Source organism: Phaenicophaeus curvirostris, chromosome 5 (genome assembly GCF_032191515.1).
Source record: "Phaenicophaeus curvirostris isolate KB17595 chromosome 5, BPBGC_Pcur_1.0, whole genome shotgun sequence".
NCBI classification, from domain to species: Eukaryota; Metazoa; Chordata; class Aves; order Cuculiformes; family Cuculidae; genus Phaenicophaeus; species Phaenicophaeus curvirostris.
Genome location: NC_091396.1, coordinates 19,367,252 through 19,387,558, shown reverse-complemented (window position 1 = coordinate 19,387,558; position 20,307 = coordinate 19,367,252). Strand labels below are relative to the sequence as shown.

The window sequence follows — 20,307 nt, the reverse complement described above, 5'->3', positions numbered from 1 at the left end:
AAAACAGCACTTACTGCACCCGTGATCCTTTTTTCTGCCTATCAATAAACATCACTTATCAGTTTAGCCCATGCTTTATACATTTATTTTTTTAATAAAAATTAAGAAGTATTCTGCTCCCTACACAACCTCCATGAGAAATTTATCAGGTATCCACTAATCCCTCAGTAACATTCAGCCTATCAGCTGTTTGGAGTAGGTTTTATCAATCAGGATTTACAGCAAGCAAAAGTCACCAGTGCAGCTACGAATGATAACTTAACAAGACTACCTGGATCAGACTTACATAGCCTCACTTTAAACTTGTAGTTAGCTGCACTTAAGTGTTGCTATACTTCACATTTACAGGAATTAGACACATACTAGGACACATTCTTAAAAATTCTGCCTCTTTATTGTTTTGAGCAGGATTTTGTTTTGTAGAATATAAAATAGCTGAAAATGAGAAAATACTCACTACAAATGGAATCAAATATCATCTCACACTATTTTAAAAGCATTTACAAAACCTCTTCTTACCTTTGCTAGCAGAACCATGTTCTTGGAAAGCTCCTCTATCTCATCCTCACTGCCAAAAACACTCTCAAAGTCCTGGTAAGTCCACCCATCAAACAAAATTCGAGGCACTACCAAGTGAGGTCATTAGTCAGTAGTTAAAATTAAGAATTTATTATTTACACTGAAATATTTCTGCAGAAACAGAACACAGCAGATGGCAAGCACAGATACCACCAAACAATATATTCCATGACTGAGATCATTGCTCCATGAGCAATTTAAGCAGGACAGATAAATTGACAGTGTATAAGAGTCTTCATTTATGTTTAGTTTAAAGGTCAGCAGTGATTAAATCTTTAAGAAAACATACCTTCACATGACTAAACTATCTTAATTGAACTGTCACTTAGGGCCCCAAGTACAGTCTTAAAAGAACACTAGCATGTAACAGCAATCTTTCTATAAACAGTGTATCTCTTCTACCACAATAACAAGACAGAAAATTCCACTTCTAATTTACTCTTTTGTACACAGCCCTACATTACTTCTACTTGTCTCGAGAACCTATGACAATTTTTTTTTATTTTGCAAAACTTCAGCTCATGTAATTCATTTTTCCAACAACACACTTAAAACATTAAAAACATAGTCAGACAAGAGTTGGGAAAACTGCCATTGGAACTGTTGATAATCATGCACACTGGAAAAGTCAACAACTCATACAGAGGTATACCTAAGCCATTTCTAACTACCAAGGATCTAAAACAGTATTTTAGAAGAGTCTAAAGAGTTCTCAAAGGTTCTATCATCTGGAAGCAAAAGTAATTTAAGATATCTGGCTGAGCTTTCAATTTTTCTAATGTATTTCAAGTTTCATACTCCCTTCTGAATCAAGAAGGGTTTCACATTTTGACAGAATTCCTTCTATAGAGAAATGTGAGAAGTTTAACACAGTATTATCTCCATAGCCATGTTTGTCATTTTTCCCAAAGACACACACTGTGGCACACCCCTTGAGCTCCCAGCTTCATGAGGAGAAGAATCAAAGGAGGACCTTTCTATTGTCATGCAGGAAAGTATGACTGATTCAGATTTGGAATTTTTTTCTTTTTAACTAAGCACAACCTCTGAGCAACAAGTTTGAAGACCACTCCACACAGTGCTATATACAAAGTACCCCTCCACAGAGGGACCTGTGACCCAAAGTTTATCCAAACTTAAGGCAAAACATTAGGATACCAACATGATAAACGCTTCAGTTAATTAACTATTTATATTTAACTGCTTTTATTTTTCTTCTCAGACTTCTTCCCTCATACAACTACACTAAGGTTGCCTCCCTTTCTCCCATATGCACCTGGAACAAACCCTTCTTTTGCTCTTCTAGCGGTTGAACAAGATAAAAGACAAACATAAAACAGAGGCTCACCTATTTTGATATTTTTGGATGTTCTTCTGACATCTTTCATCCAGCCTGCCAAACAGTATCAAGTGAGAGAAAAACTTAAAATACAAATGTCAACAACAACAGCGTATTTTCAAGCATTCTTCAAATAACGCAGCATAGTTTCATTCTATCTGTCTTCCTGCCACAGACTACTAGTTCATCGCAAACATAGACAAAACATCCTGTAACTGGGAAAATTTGAAGCTTTTGACCCACACCACAGCATAACTAGCATTTACTACAACCTCACAACAGTCCATACCCAGCCCCTCCCTGCTGCTTACAGTTCTTCCTCACCATGGAAACTGTCATACTGCCTACTCAGAATAACACTTCTGTAGTCACCAAGCATCACTTGGGAGGAATTTTTTTTTTTTTAAGATGGTACTTCCAAGTGTCCCATCCACTCCTCTTGGCTGTCATTGCACTAGAAAGAATTTGTTAATAGGCACCAATATGGTCAGAACTATAGCTGTTTCTAATGAAATTCCACAGACAAATGTTTCAATCAAGTTCAAAACCATAAACTACTTTGTTACTATTTAAGAACATACTAGCTGAAATCTGAACTTGCTGCCAGTATCTTGACAGTGAAGGAAAACATTCTCTTCAGATTAAATTTATCTTCCATTCCCAAAACAAATTCACTCAAAGGTTTTTGCACAGGGGCAAAAAAAGACAACAGGTGACGAACGGCACAGTGCAACCACCAAAGACTATTTCTGCCTGTACATATTCTTTGTCCCTTCCTTCCTTCAAAGGGGTCTTTGTAGACAGCCTGGAGGAAAAGTCAAACTTTCTACTTATTCTTTGGACAGACACACTATCTACACATGTGAAAGCAGGCGGGGACATAAAGAAGTTCACTCCGAAGAAAACTCCACCAAAAAACATAACAGATAAAAGTACTTCACCATGAGGCATAGCCAGAAAAAAACATATACATATATTACCAAAGCAAATCAGTCTGCAACAAGACTGTCAATCTTATTTGCAATACATATTCAAAGAAAAAGAAAATAACACCTTTATCAGCATCGTGGAGCCCAGTGAACTGGAATCTTTCCTTCCCTCTCCTTCTGACTTGTAACCAGACTGGGGAGATTAGTGTAAATTTGTTTCCAAATATTTTAGCAATATCATAGCCATGACTGTTCCACTTGCAAAAGAAAAAAAGAAACAAAAAAGTGAGAGGCTGAAAAGCAAGCTATACAGTTCACTTTACTTTTGATCAATACAAATTCTTTAATGCAAATGTAACCATTTGCTAGATCCCCTTTTGTTAGTTTGAAGAAACCTTCTAGGACATTATTTTTATTTAAATAAGAAAGCAGTGTGGAAACTCCAATAGCTACCTATAAGGTAATCTTCAAACTGTGCCAATTCATCTGAACTATAGGAATTTGCAATGTAGATTCAAACACAGTTCTGAATTTACAGACTCTGCATTTATATTCAAGAGAACTTGAGAAACGTGAAAAGGGCACCTATTTGTCTTTTGAGTAGTGTAAGACAAACAAGTGAAAAGCATCCTCTAAACAAAAGGAAAAAACATTTATTATTCAAGAAATGATGCTTTGAATAATAGTAACACTGGATAGCAAAGGAGATCATTTTCACAGCAGCATAAAATTTTTACTGTTTATTTAGAAGTTTTAAGTCAGTAGCTGCACGGTACAAGGACATTTAGTAATCCTCCTAGTCTGACTTTGTTGCAGCTTCACATGGCTCATCCAGGACACGAGAATACTATCATCTGTTTTACCAGTTAGAAGAAAAACAATATGACCTAGACATCCTCCACGAGATGGATGGCATAATAAGGGTTTGAGACTACCTGAATCCCAAGCCAACTCTCAAATAATCCCCTGGCTATTTGACCAGAAGTTCTCATTATTATAAAAATGCTTTTAAAGCAGGGATGTGAGACTGGAGATTAACACAGTCTGCTGCATATTCACTCGATGCACCAACTTTATTAACTTACGGGAGTAACATATCCCAGAACATCTCCTGAGAAATGTCTTTCCTTCACCTTCTTGGAGCAATAACTTCTATGTTCCAGTATAATATCCTTTGCTTTTGGATCCACAACTACCAGTCCCAGGTCCTGCACATTTTTATCCGAATGCAGTGTCTGCGGGAAGAAGAGGGTTTTTAGAACCAGCCATATGAAGCAGCCACTTTCAATAGCAACAGACTTCAAAAAGGAAAGAAAATCATATCATTAAACCATTAAACTCCAAGGACTCCTTTTAAACAATGCAGAACGGATGGATTTAACACTGAAAGAGGAAAGTGCTCAGAAATGACTTGTCATCATCAGTAAACTTACTTTGTTTGCAAGGCAAAAATCAAAAAACAAACAAAAAATCAGGAAGTGATAAGACTCAAGAACATCATTCGCCACAGCTGATGGTGTTCTGCTCTCCAGTCAATGCTTTCTGGCATATTACTCTCAAAATGATAAAATGGAGGTAGGAGCTCTTAACCAAGAATTTGAAAAGTATTTCTAAGCCAGATATATTTTAGACTGAGTATGCAGCAATGAGGTTACCAAAGGCCAAGTTTCTGAACGCCTTTCTTTAAGGAAGGTCTGCTTCAACTAAAACAGCACAAATAGTTTTAGCAGCAGAATCGGTGTGAGAAGGCCTACTAAACTGCGTATGATGAGCACGCAGAAATCACCTATTGATTCAGCACAAGAACTTCATGGATATGGCCTGTCTTAACACTTTGTATTATCCTCACCACCTGCAGACTAGATTTTCCTCTTGGCAAACACTGAGCAAGCAAACAATACAAACAATGAGAGATGTATCTGCATAGTGAAGGATTAATTATACTTATAATGAAGAGGATTTTGAACATGTCCATGTTTTTACCTAACAAGCTTGGCAACACTAAGTACACATACTTGGTACATGCACTGGTAAATATACTTTGTCTCCATACACAGCCTTCCTCTCGCACTGCTATTCCTTCTTGCAGTTTTGAAAGAAAACAGGCAGGAAACAACCTGCTCAGCATGTTAACAGAGACTGCAGTACATTGGTTCCACTTGCTCAGATTGCTACAGGACTCAACCAATTCTCCCTGCAAAGAAACTGCTGGTTAGAAGGCTCTTCAGATTTCTTTATCAGGATAAAGCCTTCCCATTGGCAAGGCTGAGAACATGTTCCCTTCCACAAGTATATGACTTAGTGCTCTTGGCTCAAACTATTGCTCCCTTCCATCGCTTTCCAAAAGGATGGAAGAATGTCTCTTATAGCAATGTGAGAGGGGACAGAAACTTTCTGCTTCTGCAGCTTGCATGGGGGATAAAGCTTCAGAAGTTTACACTGCATTTGTTCAAGGAGTGAACCACTTGTGATGCTCATAAAAGCCAAAGGAAAGGACACTTCCAGGTAGCCTAATTTGAGAGCACAGGCTTCAACAGAAATGCATGATTGCTTTTAACACTGTTTTGACAGAATAAAAGTCCTTTTATCAAAGATCACGTAGTTCACGGTCCATGTTAGATAAGAAGAGCATTTCAGTTTTTTCTCTTACCTTTTCTTCCAGTTTTTTTGTAGCACCTTTCTTTGAATCTGTTTTTGACAGGGTGCCTTCAGCTAGCCAGCAAATCACAGTAAGAGAAAGCAAAGTGCAGAGAAGCCTCATGGTGTTTTTTGCCATGTCAAGATTCTCCTGCCCTGAAAACATAAGGGTTCAAATCTCTGGGAACAGAAGAATGTAACAGTTTAATTCATTTTTCTTCTCTAAGAAAAGTCAAGCAACTATCTTACCTTCTGCCCTCTAGAATTAGACTGATTAAGACAGCACTGTTCTAATAGTGCTTTTGCTCTGGCAACACAATAACATTTTGAGAGTATTTTAAGAGATTCCTAGGATTCCTACATTCCATGGTTTTTGTTCTTTATTTTAGTGTGTGTAAACCAGAGAAAGTCTATTGGACAGATACAGCTTCCCTTATGAAGAATCCCTAAATAAGTATAATAGTTTACAGCTGAAACAGAGATAAACGTCTGCTGCCCATAGCAATTATAGGACTCCTTTACCTTTTCTATAGCAAATAAGGGATAAGCATTTGTTCCTGCTCCTGCCTAACCCAGTCAGCAAGTCACAAATTAATTAAGAGACAGAAAGAACCACAGCTATTTGCTTATAGCTATGTGCGTTTACTCTAGCCGGTAAGAACTTTGCCTTCAATTCCTTGCCACATCAGTGATACATGCAGAATTGAAAACGATAAGGGTCATTTTGGTCTAGAAGAATGACTTCTGACAGTTTGTCCCAGCTCCAGATAAAAGAATTTAGAATAGAGAACATTTCCTGTTCTGTGCTATTTTGATATTTCATCTTAGTTCTGTCAGAGGAAAGAATTCACAAAAAAAATTTCAAACAGAGCCAGAGCTTGTTTTTCAACCTCTGTCCATTCAGGAGTTACACTGGTTTCCCAGCCCAGTTCCCCGAAGCAGATAAGAAGAAAACAGAGAAAAAATATTTATCATTAGGGGAACCAGAGTGAAAGGAGGCAAAATACCAGAATAAAGAAAAGCAGCCTGTTACTAATTCTGCAAGAACTAATTATCAAAATGGGACTAGCTTTCATCTATAATAAACTAGTGGCTCTAGATACTTATAAGGCTGCTTCTCATAATTATGAGATCCTAATGGGGAAGAATAAAAAGGATATCTTCCCTATAATTTTCTGATGTTTTGGCAAACTTCAAAAATACCTGTGCTACCTGCATTACTCCGAGGAATTAACATTTCTACCACCCACTTTAAAGACTTAAAAGCTCGTTTTTTCAAGTCACATTTACAAGAATGTTATTCTGTTGGCACTGGTAACAAGTGCTGCTTGAAGTTTGATTATTTTGCTGCTTTGCAAAACATCAGGTATGGGATCCCACAACAGCAGTCTGAGCACTCTAAAGAAGTACTGTGGCAGTAACATGGCAGCAGAAGGAACTTTAAAGTTTAAACAGAAGGGTACTCAGAGAAACAGCAGCTACTACAGGCCAACAGTAGAACGCAGATAGGAGATCAACAACTTAATGAATGTAAGCGTATTTAGATATGACTGGCTGTGAAGTTGTAAAAAGCAGAGATATTTATTGCAGGAGTTAGAGAGTCTGCAGGAAAAAAAGAAGAGTACATGATTAGGGAACTAAGCAGGAGGATGATGGCAGCAGAAGTGCTTGAAAGAAACAAAGCCTCTAGCACCACAGAATATAGTGCATCAAAAATCTCATGTACCAAATTATTTGAAGGCTTTAGTAAAGTCTTATAAAGACTGCAAAATAAAAGCAGAAAGCCTTCTAATACTTCTTAGATTCAGAGGGTGGGATAAAAGCTAGATTGCTATACCATCTGAAATTCATTAGTATTAATAGTTAAGGTATTACACTTCTACTTTGCTGTCAAGGTTACTGGTAACCCACATTCCACATCCTAAAAAATTAGACAAAGCAGGTTGCTCTTGATAGCATCTACTCTGTTCCATCTAGCTTGGCAGGATCTATAAACTACGGCAGAGAGGAACAAATTGAAAACCTACATAGTCAATACAAGTCTTAACTATTTGGACAAGCTATCAATTCTTCCAGAAGCTTGTATATATTGATTCGGAGGTGTTTGATTTCACTTTCAGAAACAATTAGCAACAGCATCCACTTCCCTTAAGGGAAGTTAACATTTAATAGTTGAAGAAAGAAGTTTACAAAAAATCACTGAATTCTAATTAGACACCAAAATGTGCTCATTTCCTTGACATGATCATATCCATCTGCCAGTTACTGTTAAGTCAACATTTACTCCTAGATCTATAGGAAGCACCGAGCCCGTGGCAAAATGCTTCCTGCCAGTGACAGTCCAATATTTGACTCTCATTTGGAATCTTATTTTGTTTGCTTTTTAACAACAACTTTTTAGTGAAAATTAAGTAGACGGCATTGCTCTACTGCACAAAGATTAATTAGTCAAACTTTAAATGGTCTTCATGGGAAACATAAGCATGAATTTTTCAAGCTTTACCAAACCAGGTTCCCATCACATTTTTCTTGTGCAAACCTTCTGTCATTATTTTTTAGTTCCTCACAAACCAACTAAACAGAACAGAACAGTATGATCCTGGCACTCTTGTTTATTTCCTGTATCACAGCAAAATGCAAGAAAAAAAATCAAGATTGACTGTATAGAGTTGGGGTTGTTCAGCCTGGAGAAGAGAAGGCTCCAAGGAGACCTTATAACGACCTTCCAGTACCTGAAAGGGGCCTATGAGAAAGCTGGGGAGGGACTATTCACAAAGGCTTGTAGTGATAGGACTAGGGGCAATGGATATAAACTGGAGAGGAGCTGATTTAGACTAGACATAAGGAAGAAACTCTTTACCATGTGAGTGGTGAAGCACTGGCACAGGTTGCCCAGGGAAGCTGTGGCTGCCCCATCCCTGGAGGTGTTCAAGGCCAGTCTGGATGATGCCTTGAGCAGCCTGGTCCGGTGGGGGGTGTCCCTGCCCATGGCAGGGGGGCTGGAACTGGATGATCTTTAACGTCCCTTCAAACCGAACTATTCTATGATTCTATTTGTGTCCTCGTTCACCTGATACTATGGACTACTTAAGGTTTAGAACATTGAGGTTTCTCTCTAAGCCAAGTCACAAATGTTAAGCTGGGGTTTCCACCTGAGTCGATGTACTTTTACTCTGCCCTTTTAAACGTTTCTTTACTTCTACAAGAGAGAAACGCTGGCATAGACTTAGGCTATCACAAAGAAGCTAAGCTGGCACAATAACTATTTGGAAATAAGAATAAATATTTATATTTTATTTCTAAAGAAGAAATTAGATTCTAACTCCTGCCACAGGAGTCCGCATCACTTTGCCAAGGGAGCCCAGGAAGCACGCGGCTGACGCGTTTTTAACTTAAAGCAACAGAAGCTAGATCGGGGAGTGAAAAGACTGAAAATGAACGCACTCCCAGGCCGCGTAAACACTGCTCCCTTTCCCCCGGTGCAGTGCAGCACGTCAGCAGCACCAGCCCCCGCGCCACCCGACCCCGCAGCCACCGCCGCCACCCCCACCTACCGCCCGCCGCCGGCCGCGGAAGTGGACGCGGCCCCGCCCCTGCCGGGCGCGGCGGGCGGTGCTCGGCGCCGGGGCGGGGAGGTGCTGCAGATATCGTCGATCAGCGTAGTAGCTGTAGAGGGTCAGGCTGCAGAGAGGCAGCAAGCGATACTGTTAACCCCGGGTGTGCAGAGAGGAGGAGTCAAATCTCAAACGGCTGTTAACAGGCTTTTGTAATTGAGGTTTTTATCATCTTCTGTTTCGACCTACATATTTTGCAACATGGCTGTGCTACCGCTATTTGCACTTCAGGGGTAGTTTTGATGTAACCTCGTTATTTCATGGGCTGCTTGCAAGGACTAAATACCCGGGGATAGCCCAGGAGGCCAACCGTGTCCTGGGCTGCATCAGAAGAAACGCGGCCAGCAGGTCAAGGGAGGTGATTCTGCCACTCTGCTCTGCTCTTGTGAGACCCCATCTGGAGTACTGTGTCCAGTTCTGGAATCCTCAGCGTAAGAAGGACATGGAGCTGTTGGAATGGGTCCAGAGGAGGGCTACAAAGATGATCAAAGGGCTCGTGCACCTTCCCTATGAGGACAGGCTGAGAGAGTTGTGCTTGTTCAGCCTGGAGAAGAGAAGGCTCTGAGGAGATCTTATAGTGATCTTCCAGTACCTGAAGGAGCCTACGAGAAAGCTGGAGAGGGACTGTTTACAAAGGATTGTAGTGGTAGGACTAGGGGCAATGGGTATAAACTGAGAGGGGCAGACATTAGGAAGAATTTCTTCACCATGAGATTGGTGAGGCACTGGCACAGGTTGCTCAGGGAAGCTGTGGAAGTTTAATGCGACTGTCCTGCTAACCACCCTCTTCACTTCACCTAGAACAAAAAACCCTATCATCTCATGATCACTTTGTCCCAGGTGTTCTCCTACCACCACATCCCCCACAAGGCCTTCTCTGTTCACAAACAGTAAGTCCAGGAGGGCACCTTCCCTTGTTGGTTCATTCACCAGTTGTGTGAGGAAGTTGTCTTCCACACACTCCAGGAACCTCCTGGACTGCTTCCTTTCTACTGTATTGTACTTTCAGCACATATCTGGAAGATTGAAGTCTCCCACAAGAACAAGAAGCATCCATCTAGAGACTATCCCCAGCTGTTTATAGAAGAGCTCATCAGCTGCTTCTTCTTGGCTGGGTAGTCTGTAACAGACTCCCATCACAAAATCTGCCTCCTTTTGGGCTCCTCTGATTTTAACCCACAGGCACTCAATCTCCTCATCACCATAACCAAGCTCGATGGTATCAAAGTCCTCTCTTACATAGGGGGCTACCCTGCCTCCTCTCCTACCCTTCCTGTCCTGCCTGAAGAGTTTATACCCCACCATAGCTGCACTCCAGTTATATGAGTTGTCCTACCACGTTTCCATGATGGCAACAACATCATAGCCTCCTTCTTATTACCCATGCTGCGTGCATTGGTGTAAATGCACTTCAGCTGGGCTGGTGAACCTTCAGCCCTCATAGATGAAATAGAGTTTATTCCCAATTGCCTGGTCATGGGAGTAGTTAATGCCAGAGTGCCAGTTTCTTCCTTACCGCCCCCAGGTGTAATCGTCCCCACTCGTTCTGTGGTGATGTACTGGTGGTCCTCACCAGCACACCATCTCTGAGTCACTGGTGTCCCACTTCCAGGCTCACTCCCGTCTAGCCTGGTCTTATTCCCCTGCCCCTTCACATCTAGTTTAAAGCTTGGTTAATGAGCCTAGCTAGATTTTTAGCAAGGGCTTTAGCCCATCTAGGAGACATGTGCGTCTCATCCCTAGTAAGAAAGCCTGGGGGTGTGTGGGCCACCCCATGATCAAAGAAACCGAAGCCCCTCTCCTCACACCAGGCTCGGAGCCAGGCATTAATCAATTTCTTCTTTTTGACTTCTTGCTCCTCTGTATTTAGCAATGGAATGGAGCTAAATACTATTTGAGCCCAGAGCCCTCCATCATTTTCCCTAGAGCCCTGAAGTCTTTCTTAATGGCTTTGGGCTTTCTGTTCTCTATGTCATCACTACCAATTTGGAATACTATCAGAGGATAATAGTCTGTCTCTTGGACCAGAGAAGGAAGTTTTCTAGTTACCTCCTTCACTGATGCTGCCGGTAAGCAGCAGACCTCTTTGTGGAGCGGGTCTGGTCTGCAGATGGGTCCCTCTGTTCCTTTTAGAAGGGAACCCCCTACGACAATCACTCTCCTCTTCTTATTAATGGAGGATGTTTTTATGTTTTTCTGAGGATGGTAGAGCCTAGGGAAAGATTCTAGGCTGTGGGAGCCATCATCCTCATCCTTGGGGGTGGATTCCACTTGCAGCGCTTCATATTTGTTCTTCAGGTGGATCTGGGGTTTTGGTGTCTGGGTGAGGGGAACAGGTTTCCTTCATCTGGCAGGAACTTAATGCCATTCCCCATCTCTTGTTCCCCCCAACCTTGCAGTCTGCAGGTGGGTGGTGTTCAGTCACACCAGCTCCAGCAGCCCGCTGAGTTAGTGAGAGGGCCCTGCTCCACTGGTTTATCTCCCTCTCACATTTCCTGATAGTCCTCAGCCTCTTTACTTCCTCCCTTAGCTCCTCCACCATGTGAAGGAGTTTCCCCACTGGAGCGCAGCTTTCACAAGTGGAGCCACTACCAGAGGCACAAGCTGATGTGGGAGGGGGGCACTGCCTGCAGCCCAGGGTCTGGGTAGCTGCACGCACCCACTGAGGCTCTGCCTGGGTGGCAGCGTCCATCCTGCCTGCTGCAGCACCCAGTGCGGCTTTAATCTTCTGACAGGTGGCCACCATGGTCCTCCATGTCTTCTGGCTAGTCTCTAGCCCCTCTCTGCACCCTGCCTGCTCACCCTGCCTGCTCGAACTGCCACTCAAACTGCCCCGTGACAATAACGTGCCCCGCACCTCTTTGCCACACTCCTCCATGCTCTGGGTCGCCATGCTCCGGGACAAGAAGTCTTTTGGTTTAATTCTGTGCATTTGTGGCTAGCTCAAAGAGGCAGAAGTAAGTTTAAAAATAAGTTTAAATCATAGAATCATAGAATAACCAGGTTGGAAGAGACCCACTGGATCATCAAGTCCAACTATTCCTATCAAACACTAAACCATGCCCCTTAGCACCTCGTCCACCTGTGCCTTAAACACCTCCAGGGAAGGTGACTAAACCACCTCCCTGGGCAGCCTGTCCCAGTGCCCAATGACCCTTTCTGAGAAAAAATTTTTCCTAATGTCCAGCCTAAACCTCCCCTGGCAGAGCTTGCAGCCATTCCCTCTTGTCCTGTCCACTGTCACTTGGGAGAAGAGGCCAGCTCCCTCCTCTCCACAACCTCCCTTCAGGTAGTTGTAGAGAGCAATAAGGTCTCCCCTCAGCCTCCTCTTCTCCAGGCTAAACAACCCCAGCTCTCTCAGCCATTCCTCATAAGGCCTGTTCTCCAGCCCCTTCACCAGCTTCATTGCTCTTCTCTGGACTCACTTCAGAGCCTCAACATCCTTCTTGTGGTGAGGGACCCAGAACTGAACACAGTATTCAAGGTGCGGTCTCACCAGTGCCAAGTACAGAGGGAGAATAACCTCCCTGGACCTGCTGGTCACACCGTTTCTGCTTGTGATGGACCATATCAGTTTTGTTTGTGTTTTCAGTTGGTACACTCTTATCTCTTTAAAAAGTCGTATGTGAGTAAGATAGGATACCTAGGGGACAGTAGAAGTGAGCTGTTTGCCTGGCAACTAGCTGTGCATACTCAGAAAATAAAAATGGTGTGGCATTCTTACTCTTGAAAAGCAGCACTTCTGATACTCTGACATGGCAGAAGGCATTGCTGATAAGTGTGTACTCTCTGTTAACGAATAATGAATGTCAGATGTCATGTAGAGAAACCCAATTGAGTATATATGTGGAGAAGCCACTGGTTCTCTTTTCTCTTTAGCTCTTTCTGCTTCCAGGTTTCCAGTAATGGTTAGAATGACCACAAGGACCAGAAAAAAACAACAGCTCATGGGGCAAGGGACAAATCTGACAGAAGTAACAAAGGGAAAGGAACAATTCCCTTTTTGTAATTTCCACAAATGGATACTCACCAGTTGAATCTATTTGGGTTGATAGTAATAGTTTTACGAAGATCAGTGTAATTATTCAAGTCTTTGTACAAAAGTGCAATGAAATTACATGGCCTGGAAAAGAAGGGATAAACATTGTGGATTTTTTGGCAAACAAATGCGCTGCAAAACATTTTGTGCAATAGGAAAGCACTTCTTGAGGCTATTTCCCCTTTAATGCTGATTTTACAGTAATTAGAAGTCTCCTGAAAAATCTCAACATCTTGAGATAGATGGAACTAATGAAGTCGTGTTTTTTTCATAGACATTTTTATAGATGTCAAGCTTAAACCAAAACATTTTTTCAGATTTATTAATTCAGTGCATTTGTAAAGGGCTGTGCCTAGTGTGAGCTCTGTGCTGTATTAAAAACAGCTGAGCTTACGTTACAATATTTCTTTCAGTCAGGACACATTTAGAGACTATTACAGTCTCTCTTTCCTCCAGCTATTTATTCTTGTAACATTCTTGTCTTCTCCCTACCAAAACTGTCTGAAATGGGTTAATAAGCTCTAAATTATGAGTCAGTAAGGTCAGACAAATACCTACACATTTGCCACCATTGCACAAGTCTTTGTTGAGGCAAAAAGAAGACTGGGAGCAAGGACAAATATAGTAAAGCCTCATAAGTCAGTCAAAGGAGGTTGACATAGGGTAACCAGGGTATGTGTACTGCGTACTTAGACACTTCAAATGAAATATTTAGCAGTGCGGTTACAAAACTAGAGAGATCCCCATGGGTTAACTGATTGGTATTTATACCACCCAGTTCTCAAGCAGAATTTGAAGCCCATGCTTAGCCTAATACTGCCACAGCTATGCTGCTAGCAGTATATAAGCCATGACTTAAAGGTAGTTTAAGTGTACCTACCTGACTTGCAGGATTGACTGGAATACAGCCAGACAGGACTGGTATCCTTAGCCTTTAGGTGTCACTGTGCTCTTAAGAGTAGCTACATTTTGGCTAGCTTAAAAAAGATAATTTTTTTTCTGAAACAGAAACTCCTACACGATGACATCTTTTCAGTTTTAAAGGTAAACAGAAATTATTCTTAAGCATCAAAATTTGTTTGTAAAGCTATGAAAAAGGAAAGCTTTTCTTCATCTCACCTACACATGAAGAGCACCTGAGTTGAATATAGGACTCATTGTGCACATTTGCCTGTAGTTGCACTTGGTCTCCAAAATGGGTCTAAGCAGAAATGGATTTAATCGTGACTACCACATAATGCCAGCTTGTCTTTCCAATAGATAATTACACACCTAAAAAGCAATGTATCCTGAAAACAGACTCTTGACAGGTGACCTAACTGAGGTATACAGCCACTGTCAGAGAGGTAGTATCAAATATTATGTAGGTCTGTATTTATGACAGAAAAATGTATCATTAACTTCAATGCGCTATAACTTGTTAAATTTAAATAAAGTGCAAGCTCAAAATGAGTAGGAATAACTATGGGAACAAACTACCAGGAAAACAATAAATTCGATGGTATTAGATCAATACTGAGTGCCTTTCTGGAAGATCATTTGTGGCTAAAAGCTAGATACTAGGCTCAGTTTGGGGGAGTTTGATGGGAGTGAGGGGAGAGGAGAGGAAGAACAGGTGAAATAAAATGGCTTGAAGAATACAGGAAAACAGATTAAATAACTGCTTGATCTCCAGTAGCTCTAAACCCCATGATTCTACAGGTTAGCATAGTCAACTAAATATACTAATCACTTGCATTATGACCAAAACTGTCAGGATACTTTTGGCTAGGCATACTAGGCCAGTTTTGACACCCTTTGAATATATTTTCAGCTGATGAGATTAAATACTCTGTGCAGTCCTACCTCTTTGGCATGTTTAAGACAATTTAACCTTGAAATGTTTTCAAGCTCAGGAGTACAAGCGGTGTGGGACTGTGTTGCTTTGTCTGTTCATGGCCTTCACAAGAAACATGTGGCCCTGGGTTTGCACACCTGCACATCCAGGCAGTCACAGGACTGCAAATCGCTGTGTGTAACACCAAACGACTGTGTCATATACACAACTGATTGCAGGTTCACAAGGGGTATGTGAGAAAAGGTAGCTCTCCATATGGTAGCTCTTGGGCTTGCAGATGTTCAGAATGAGTCTGCAGGGTAGAAGAAGTAGATCCCATGCACTGTTTTGGGGCACCTGTTGAGCTGGAGGACTGAGGCAAAGCCTGTCAGTCCACCATGTGGAAAGCACGATGTACAGTACCACAGAGAGTCTATACCCCATGCTCCACGTTTTAGAAAGAAGATCCTAGATTAAGACTGCTCAAAGCTTACTGATGAAGTAATTTCCTTGTCTCCCGATCTGCCGTCCCTCTCCTCCTGCCTCAGAAGTAACTTCTGAGGCACCTGTAAAGCCCGGTATTTGTCCTTCAGAAATCATAAAACTCCTTGATGATTAGGGGCATGGGGAGAGGAAGGGATTAGGCTGTTCTGAGCATGGAGCATGCAGTTGCTGGACCCAACAGTTGAAGGGGCCCTGCCAACCCTTCATGGAAAAGGGCCACCTGCCTGCCACCCCTTATGTCATAAAATCAAAGAATCATAGAATGGTTTGAGTTGGGATCTTAAAGCCCACCCAGTTCCACCCCGCATGCCATGGGCAGGGACACCCCCACCAGACCAGGCTGCTCAAGGCCCCGTCCAGCCTGGCCTTGAACACCTCCAGGGATGGGAGGTGTTCAGCTTCCCTGGGCAACCTGTGCCAGTGCCTCACCACCCTCATCATGAAGAATTTCTTTCTAATGTTTAGTCTACATTTTCTCCGTTACAATTTAAAGCCATTCCCCCTTGTTCTGTCACTACACGCCCTTGTAAAAAGTCCCTCCCCAGCTTTTTTGTGCGCCTGCTTCAGGTAGTGGAAGGTCGCTATAAGGTCTCCTCAGAGCCTTCTCCAGGCTGAACAAGCCCAGCTCTCTCAGGCTGGCCTCGTATGGGAGGTGCTCCAGCCCTCTGTTCATCTTCGTGGCCTCCTCAGGACCCGTTCCGACAGCTTCATATCGCTCTTATGTTGAGGATTCCATTAGTGGACCCTGTACTCCGGTCGGGGTCCCTCGACCCCGCTTCCTTTGATGCAGCCCCGGGTGCGGCTGGCCGCGTGCCGGCTGATGCCGAGCTTCTCCTCAATCCGAGTCGCCCCCCTCTTTCGCTCCGCCGGCGGTGACTGCGGATCGCGTTCCCCCGGCGGCACCACGGGTCCCCGGCAGGGGGCGCTCTGGCGCCGTGCGGCCGGCGGGGGCGCGGGAGGCGCGTGCGCGTGCGCGGGGCGGCGGCGGCCTGAGCAGCCCCGCGGGGAGAGCGCTCGGCGCGGCGGCAGCGGCGGCGGTTGGCGTCTCGCTGGGCGGCCGGGATCGCGCGCCACGATGCCTGCGGTGTCGAAGGGCGATGGGATGCGAGGCCTGGCGGTCTTCATCTCCGATATCCGGAACTGTGAGTGGCGGCCGGGATCGCGCGGCCGAGCCGGGGCCTGGGCCGCGCCGGGCGCCGCCGCGGGCCCTCGCGCCGGGGCCGCTCCCCGGCGCTCCCTCCCCGCCCTTTCGCCGCGATCCCGGCTCGCGAAATGGCGCCGCGCCCCGGGGCGGGGTGAGGGGCAGCCTCGGGCTCTCGGCCGCGGATTCGGGCCGGGTTGCGCGTTCCGAGGCGATGGGTTGGAGGGTTTCCCCGCCGCACCCCCCGCCGGGACCGGGTGCCGAGGGGTCGGTGCCCCGGTTTATCCGGTGCTGAAGCGGAGCCGGCGGGTGCCCGGGGTGCGGGTGGGTTCGTGGTGGGGCGGGGAGAGGCGGCTCTGGTGTCCAAACGCGTCCGGGGGCGGCGTTCGGTTCCAGACGTCATTGATGGCGAGCAGGCCTCTGTGCGGGGAGTAGGGCCCTCTGCGGGTGTGCCCAGGCTTGGCTTAAATCGGCTTTAAAATTCTGGTTTGGCAAAAATCGGCACTTAGGATCTGTGTAATTAAAAACGGGAGAGAGGGGCGTGAGGAAGCGTCCCCGTGGGTGTGCGGGGCGAAGAGGAGGAGTTGCTGTGAGGGGGAAGGGTGTCTGTCTAGAGGGACACTTAAGTGCTCAGTTTTCCTTTTTTACTAATAAATAAGTGATAGCAGTTTAATATTAATCTGAGTTAGAGATCTAAGTGTATGATGTGGCAGAAATTGCCTGGGGAAGGGCTAAGGTCACTGTGGTCGGTGTGATGTAACAGCTCTGTTTTGTCCACCTGTGTGTCTCTGGATTACTTGAGGCTACTTTAAAAGCAATGGCAGTAAAATTTTCTCTCTAGCAGATGAAAGTGGATTTAGGGAATTTTGTAATGCAAATTATGATAATCTATATCGTTATATTGGGATAACCACAAACCATCTTGGAAAACTTTATGATGATGTTTCTGATGGGTTCCCCAGGGCTCAGTGCTGGGTCCAGCCCTGTTCAATGTCTTCATCAATGACCTGGATGAAGGCATCGAATGCACCCTTAGCAAGTTTGCGGATGACACTAAGCTGGGTGGAAGTGTCGATCTGCTGGAGGGTCGGGAGGCTCTGCAAAGGGATCTGAACAGGCTGGACCGCTGGGCAGAGTCCAATGGCATGAGGTTTAACAAGGCCAAATGCCGGGTCCTGCACTTGGGGCACAACAACCCTATGCAGTGCTACAGACTGGGAGAAGTCTGTCTAGAAAGCTGCCTGGAGGAGAGGGACCTGGGGGTGTTGGTTGACAGCCGACTGAATATGAGCCAGCAGTGTGCCCAGGTGGCCAAGAAGGCCAATGGCATCTTGGCTTATATCAGAAACGGCGTGACCAGCAGGTCCAGGGAGGTTATCCTCCCTCTGTACTCGGCACTGGTGAGACCGCTCCTCGAATCCTGTGTTCAGTTCTGGGCCCCTCACCACAAGAGGGATGTTGAGGCTCTGGAGAGAGTCCAGAGAAGAGCAACAAAGCTGGTGAAAGGGCTGGAGAACAGGCCTTATGAGGAGCGGCTGAGAGAGCTGGGGTTGTTTAGCCTGGAGAAGAGGAGGCTGAGGGGTGACCTCATTGCTCTCTACAACTACCTGAAAGGACGTTGTAGAGAGGAGGGTGCTGGCCTCTTCTCCCAAGTGACAGTGGACAGGACAAGAGGGAATGGCCTCAAGCTCCGACAGGGGAGGTTTAGGCTAGACGTTAGGAAAAAATTCTTTACAGAAAGGGTCATTGGGCACTGGAACAGGCTGCCCAGGGAGGTGGTTGAGTCACCTTCCCTGGAGGTGTTTAAGGCACGGGTGGACGAGGTGCTGAGGGATATGGTTTAGTGTTTGGTAGGAACGGTTGGACTCGGTGATCCGGTGGGTCTCTTCCAACCTGGTTATTCTGTGATTCTGTGATTCTGTGATACAAAAAGCTGTGGATAAAATTTTATCGCTACAATGAGACTGTTAAAATGCAGATTTTCCTTGAACTAAATTCAAGTGATTTGGGCTTCTAGCACTGTAAACAGGGGCCTTGTATGTAAAATTCGAAGTGGTTAATCTTCCTTACAGCAGAAGCTGTCTCAATGTTTTTTTTTTTAGAACAGAGTTGCAGGTCTTTAGGTTTCTTCAGACTTCAATCCTGTATGTGTAGAAGGTGTCTTATAAAATGTGCTTTGTATCAGTTCAAAGTTACCTGAATGCTCTTGTGCGTTGTGTGGTTGGTGCAACTGTTTACTGAAAATTTTCCAGTGCCCTCGTATAATTTGCAAGCTGCATGTGTGGCATAGTTTAACTTGGTGTCATAGCATTTATGACTTGCTGCTGTTTCTACCCACTATTTTTTTTCATTTTTGTTTTCAATATAATTTTATGCTTCAGTGTCTCTTATGTTTTGCTATCGGTTAATGTATTTGTCTGCTCTTGTTTTCAAGTGGAGTTCGGCAAAAGGGAATAAGAGAGAAATGTTCAAGATATTAGATTCCTAGCCTGTGTTTAGATATGTGGAATAACAAGACGTGGGGTAGTAGGACAGAACAAAGTTAACTGCTGATTTTCCCACAAGCTTGCCAGTATGCACGCACTGTGGGAACTGATAGAACAACCACCTCTGTGTCCAGATTGGACAACAAACCTCTAATGCTCTCAGTGTCTGCAACAGTGTCAAAGATGTAACTTGCTTGTGAAACAAATCAAATATTAATGCTTCTGCTGTTTAAACAAATACTGATATTTCTCAAATGTTTTGTCCTTGTTCAGATAGCCATTTGAGAGCTGTATTTACTCCTGTGTCTTTCTCTTCTTCGTAATGAATAAAGTAACTACATCTTCAAAGTAGTTGCAGAAGAGCTGATAGCTCCCACTAGTAGGTGATTTATACAGCTTCCAAATAGCTGTCTAATGGCATTTGAATGTTTTTCCTTTAAAGAATCTCTGAGTGATGCCAGCTAACCATGGGCTGATGATTCCCAAAAATACTTAAGAACACTCTCTAGAGACTCTGCTTTGCAGGCGCACTGGTACTGGCTTAGTTCCATCTTCCTCCTCCTCAGAGTGAGGAGCTAGAGATTTGTCAAGAACAAAAAGCAGCAGCTGTTTAGGTGAACAGAATCTTTTGACTTGTAAAGCTAAGATAATGTTCCTGTTCTGAGATGGGAGAGAAGCTAGGCACCAAGTGCAGGTCTTAACCTCTGTTCTAGCCTTGATGTTGGACCAAATATCCAACTGTTGCGCTGATGTACAAAATGCCTGCTGGAATTATGAATTTCAGTTTTAATATTTGCTTTATTGTACTTATTTATCTCCTTGTAATACTGCCATAAGGACCTACCATTTTTTGTTTGCCTACAGTCCTTTCAGATTATGAGTAATGTTGAAACGTAGTATGTGTTTTTTCTGAAAGATTTTGCACAGGTAAGAAATCTGCATTATAGATTTAGCTGAATAATAAAAATGCAGTTAACTGTGCTCTGGTAAATAAAAGCATGTGATTTCAAGGTAATAAAATAACCTGAACTTCAGGGGGATAATTATATAAATTTAGACTGGCTAACTTTGGAAGTGCTTATTCTTCTTACATCAGGTCATACTTTTGGGGCCTTTGTACTTAAACCTGCAGCGCTAAATAATGTATCATCCTTTTACAAGTGTATTATATTAGTGATTTCGGAGCGTTGATTTTCTTGCCTGCCTGTTTTTACCAGCCTGTA

General features: G+C 43.8%; 2 protein-coding genes across 6 annotated transcripts in view; one reads left to right on the top strand and one right to left on the bottom strand.

Annotated features, from left to right (window-relative positions):
- CHID1 (chitinase domain containing 1) overlaps positions 1-5,659 on the bottom strand; it is a 110,688-nt gene extending 105,029 nt beyond the window's left edge. For both annotated transcript variants that reach the window (XM_069857850.1, XM_069857851.1), the window contains exons 1-5: positions 5,498-5,659; positions 3,933-4,082; positions 2,972-3,104; positions 1,928-1,972; positions 520-626 (exon numbers count right to left, since the gene is read on the bottom strand). In XM_069857850.1, coding sequence (XP_069713951.1) covers positions 520-626; positions 1,928-1,972; positions 2,972-3,104; positions 3,933-4,082; positions 5,498-5,650 — 588 coding nt within the window. In that variant the 5' untranslated portion in view covers positions 5,651-5,659. The remainder of the gene's footprint in view (positions 1-519; positions 627-1,927; positions 1,973-2,971; positions 3,105-3,932; positions 4,083-5,497) is intronic.
- A 10,758-nt stretch (positions 5,660-16,417) lies between these two features.
- The window catches only part of AP2A2 (adaptor related protein complex 2 subunit alpha 2), a 44,336-nt gene continuing 40,446 nt past the window's right edge, over positions 16,418-20,307 (top strand). For 3 of the 4 annotated variants that reach the window (XM_069857755.1, XM_069857754.1, XM_069857752.1), the window contains exon 1: positions 16,419-16,599. In XM_069857755.1, coding sequence (XP_069713856.1) covers positions 16,533-16,599 — 67 coding nt within the window. In that variant the 5' untranslated portion in view covers positions 16,419-16,532. Of the gene's footprint in view, positions 16,600-20,307 lie in introns of all 4 variants that reach the window. The other variant, XM_069857753.1, reaches the window with a different exon arrangement.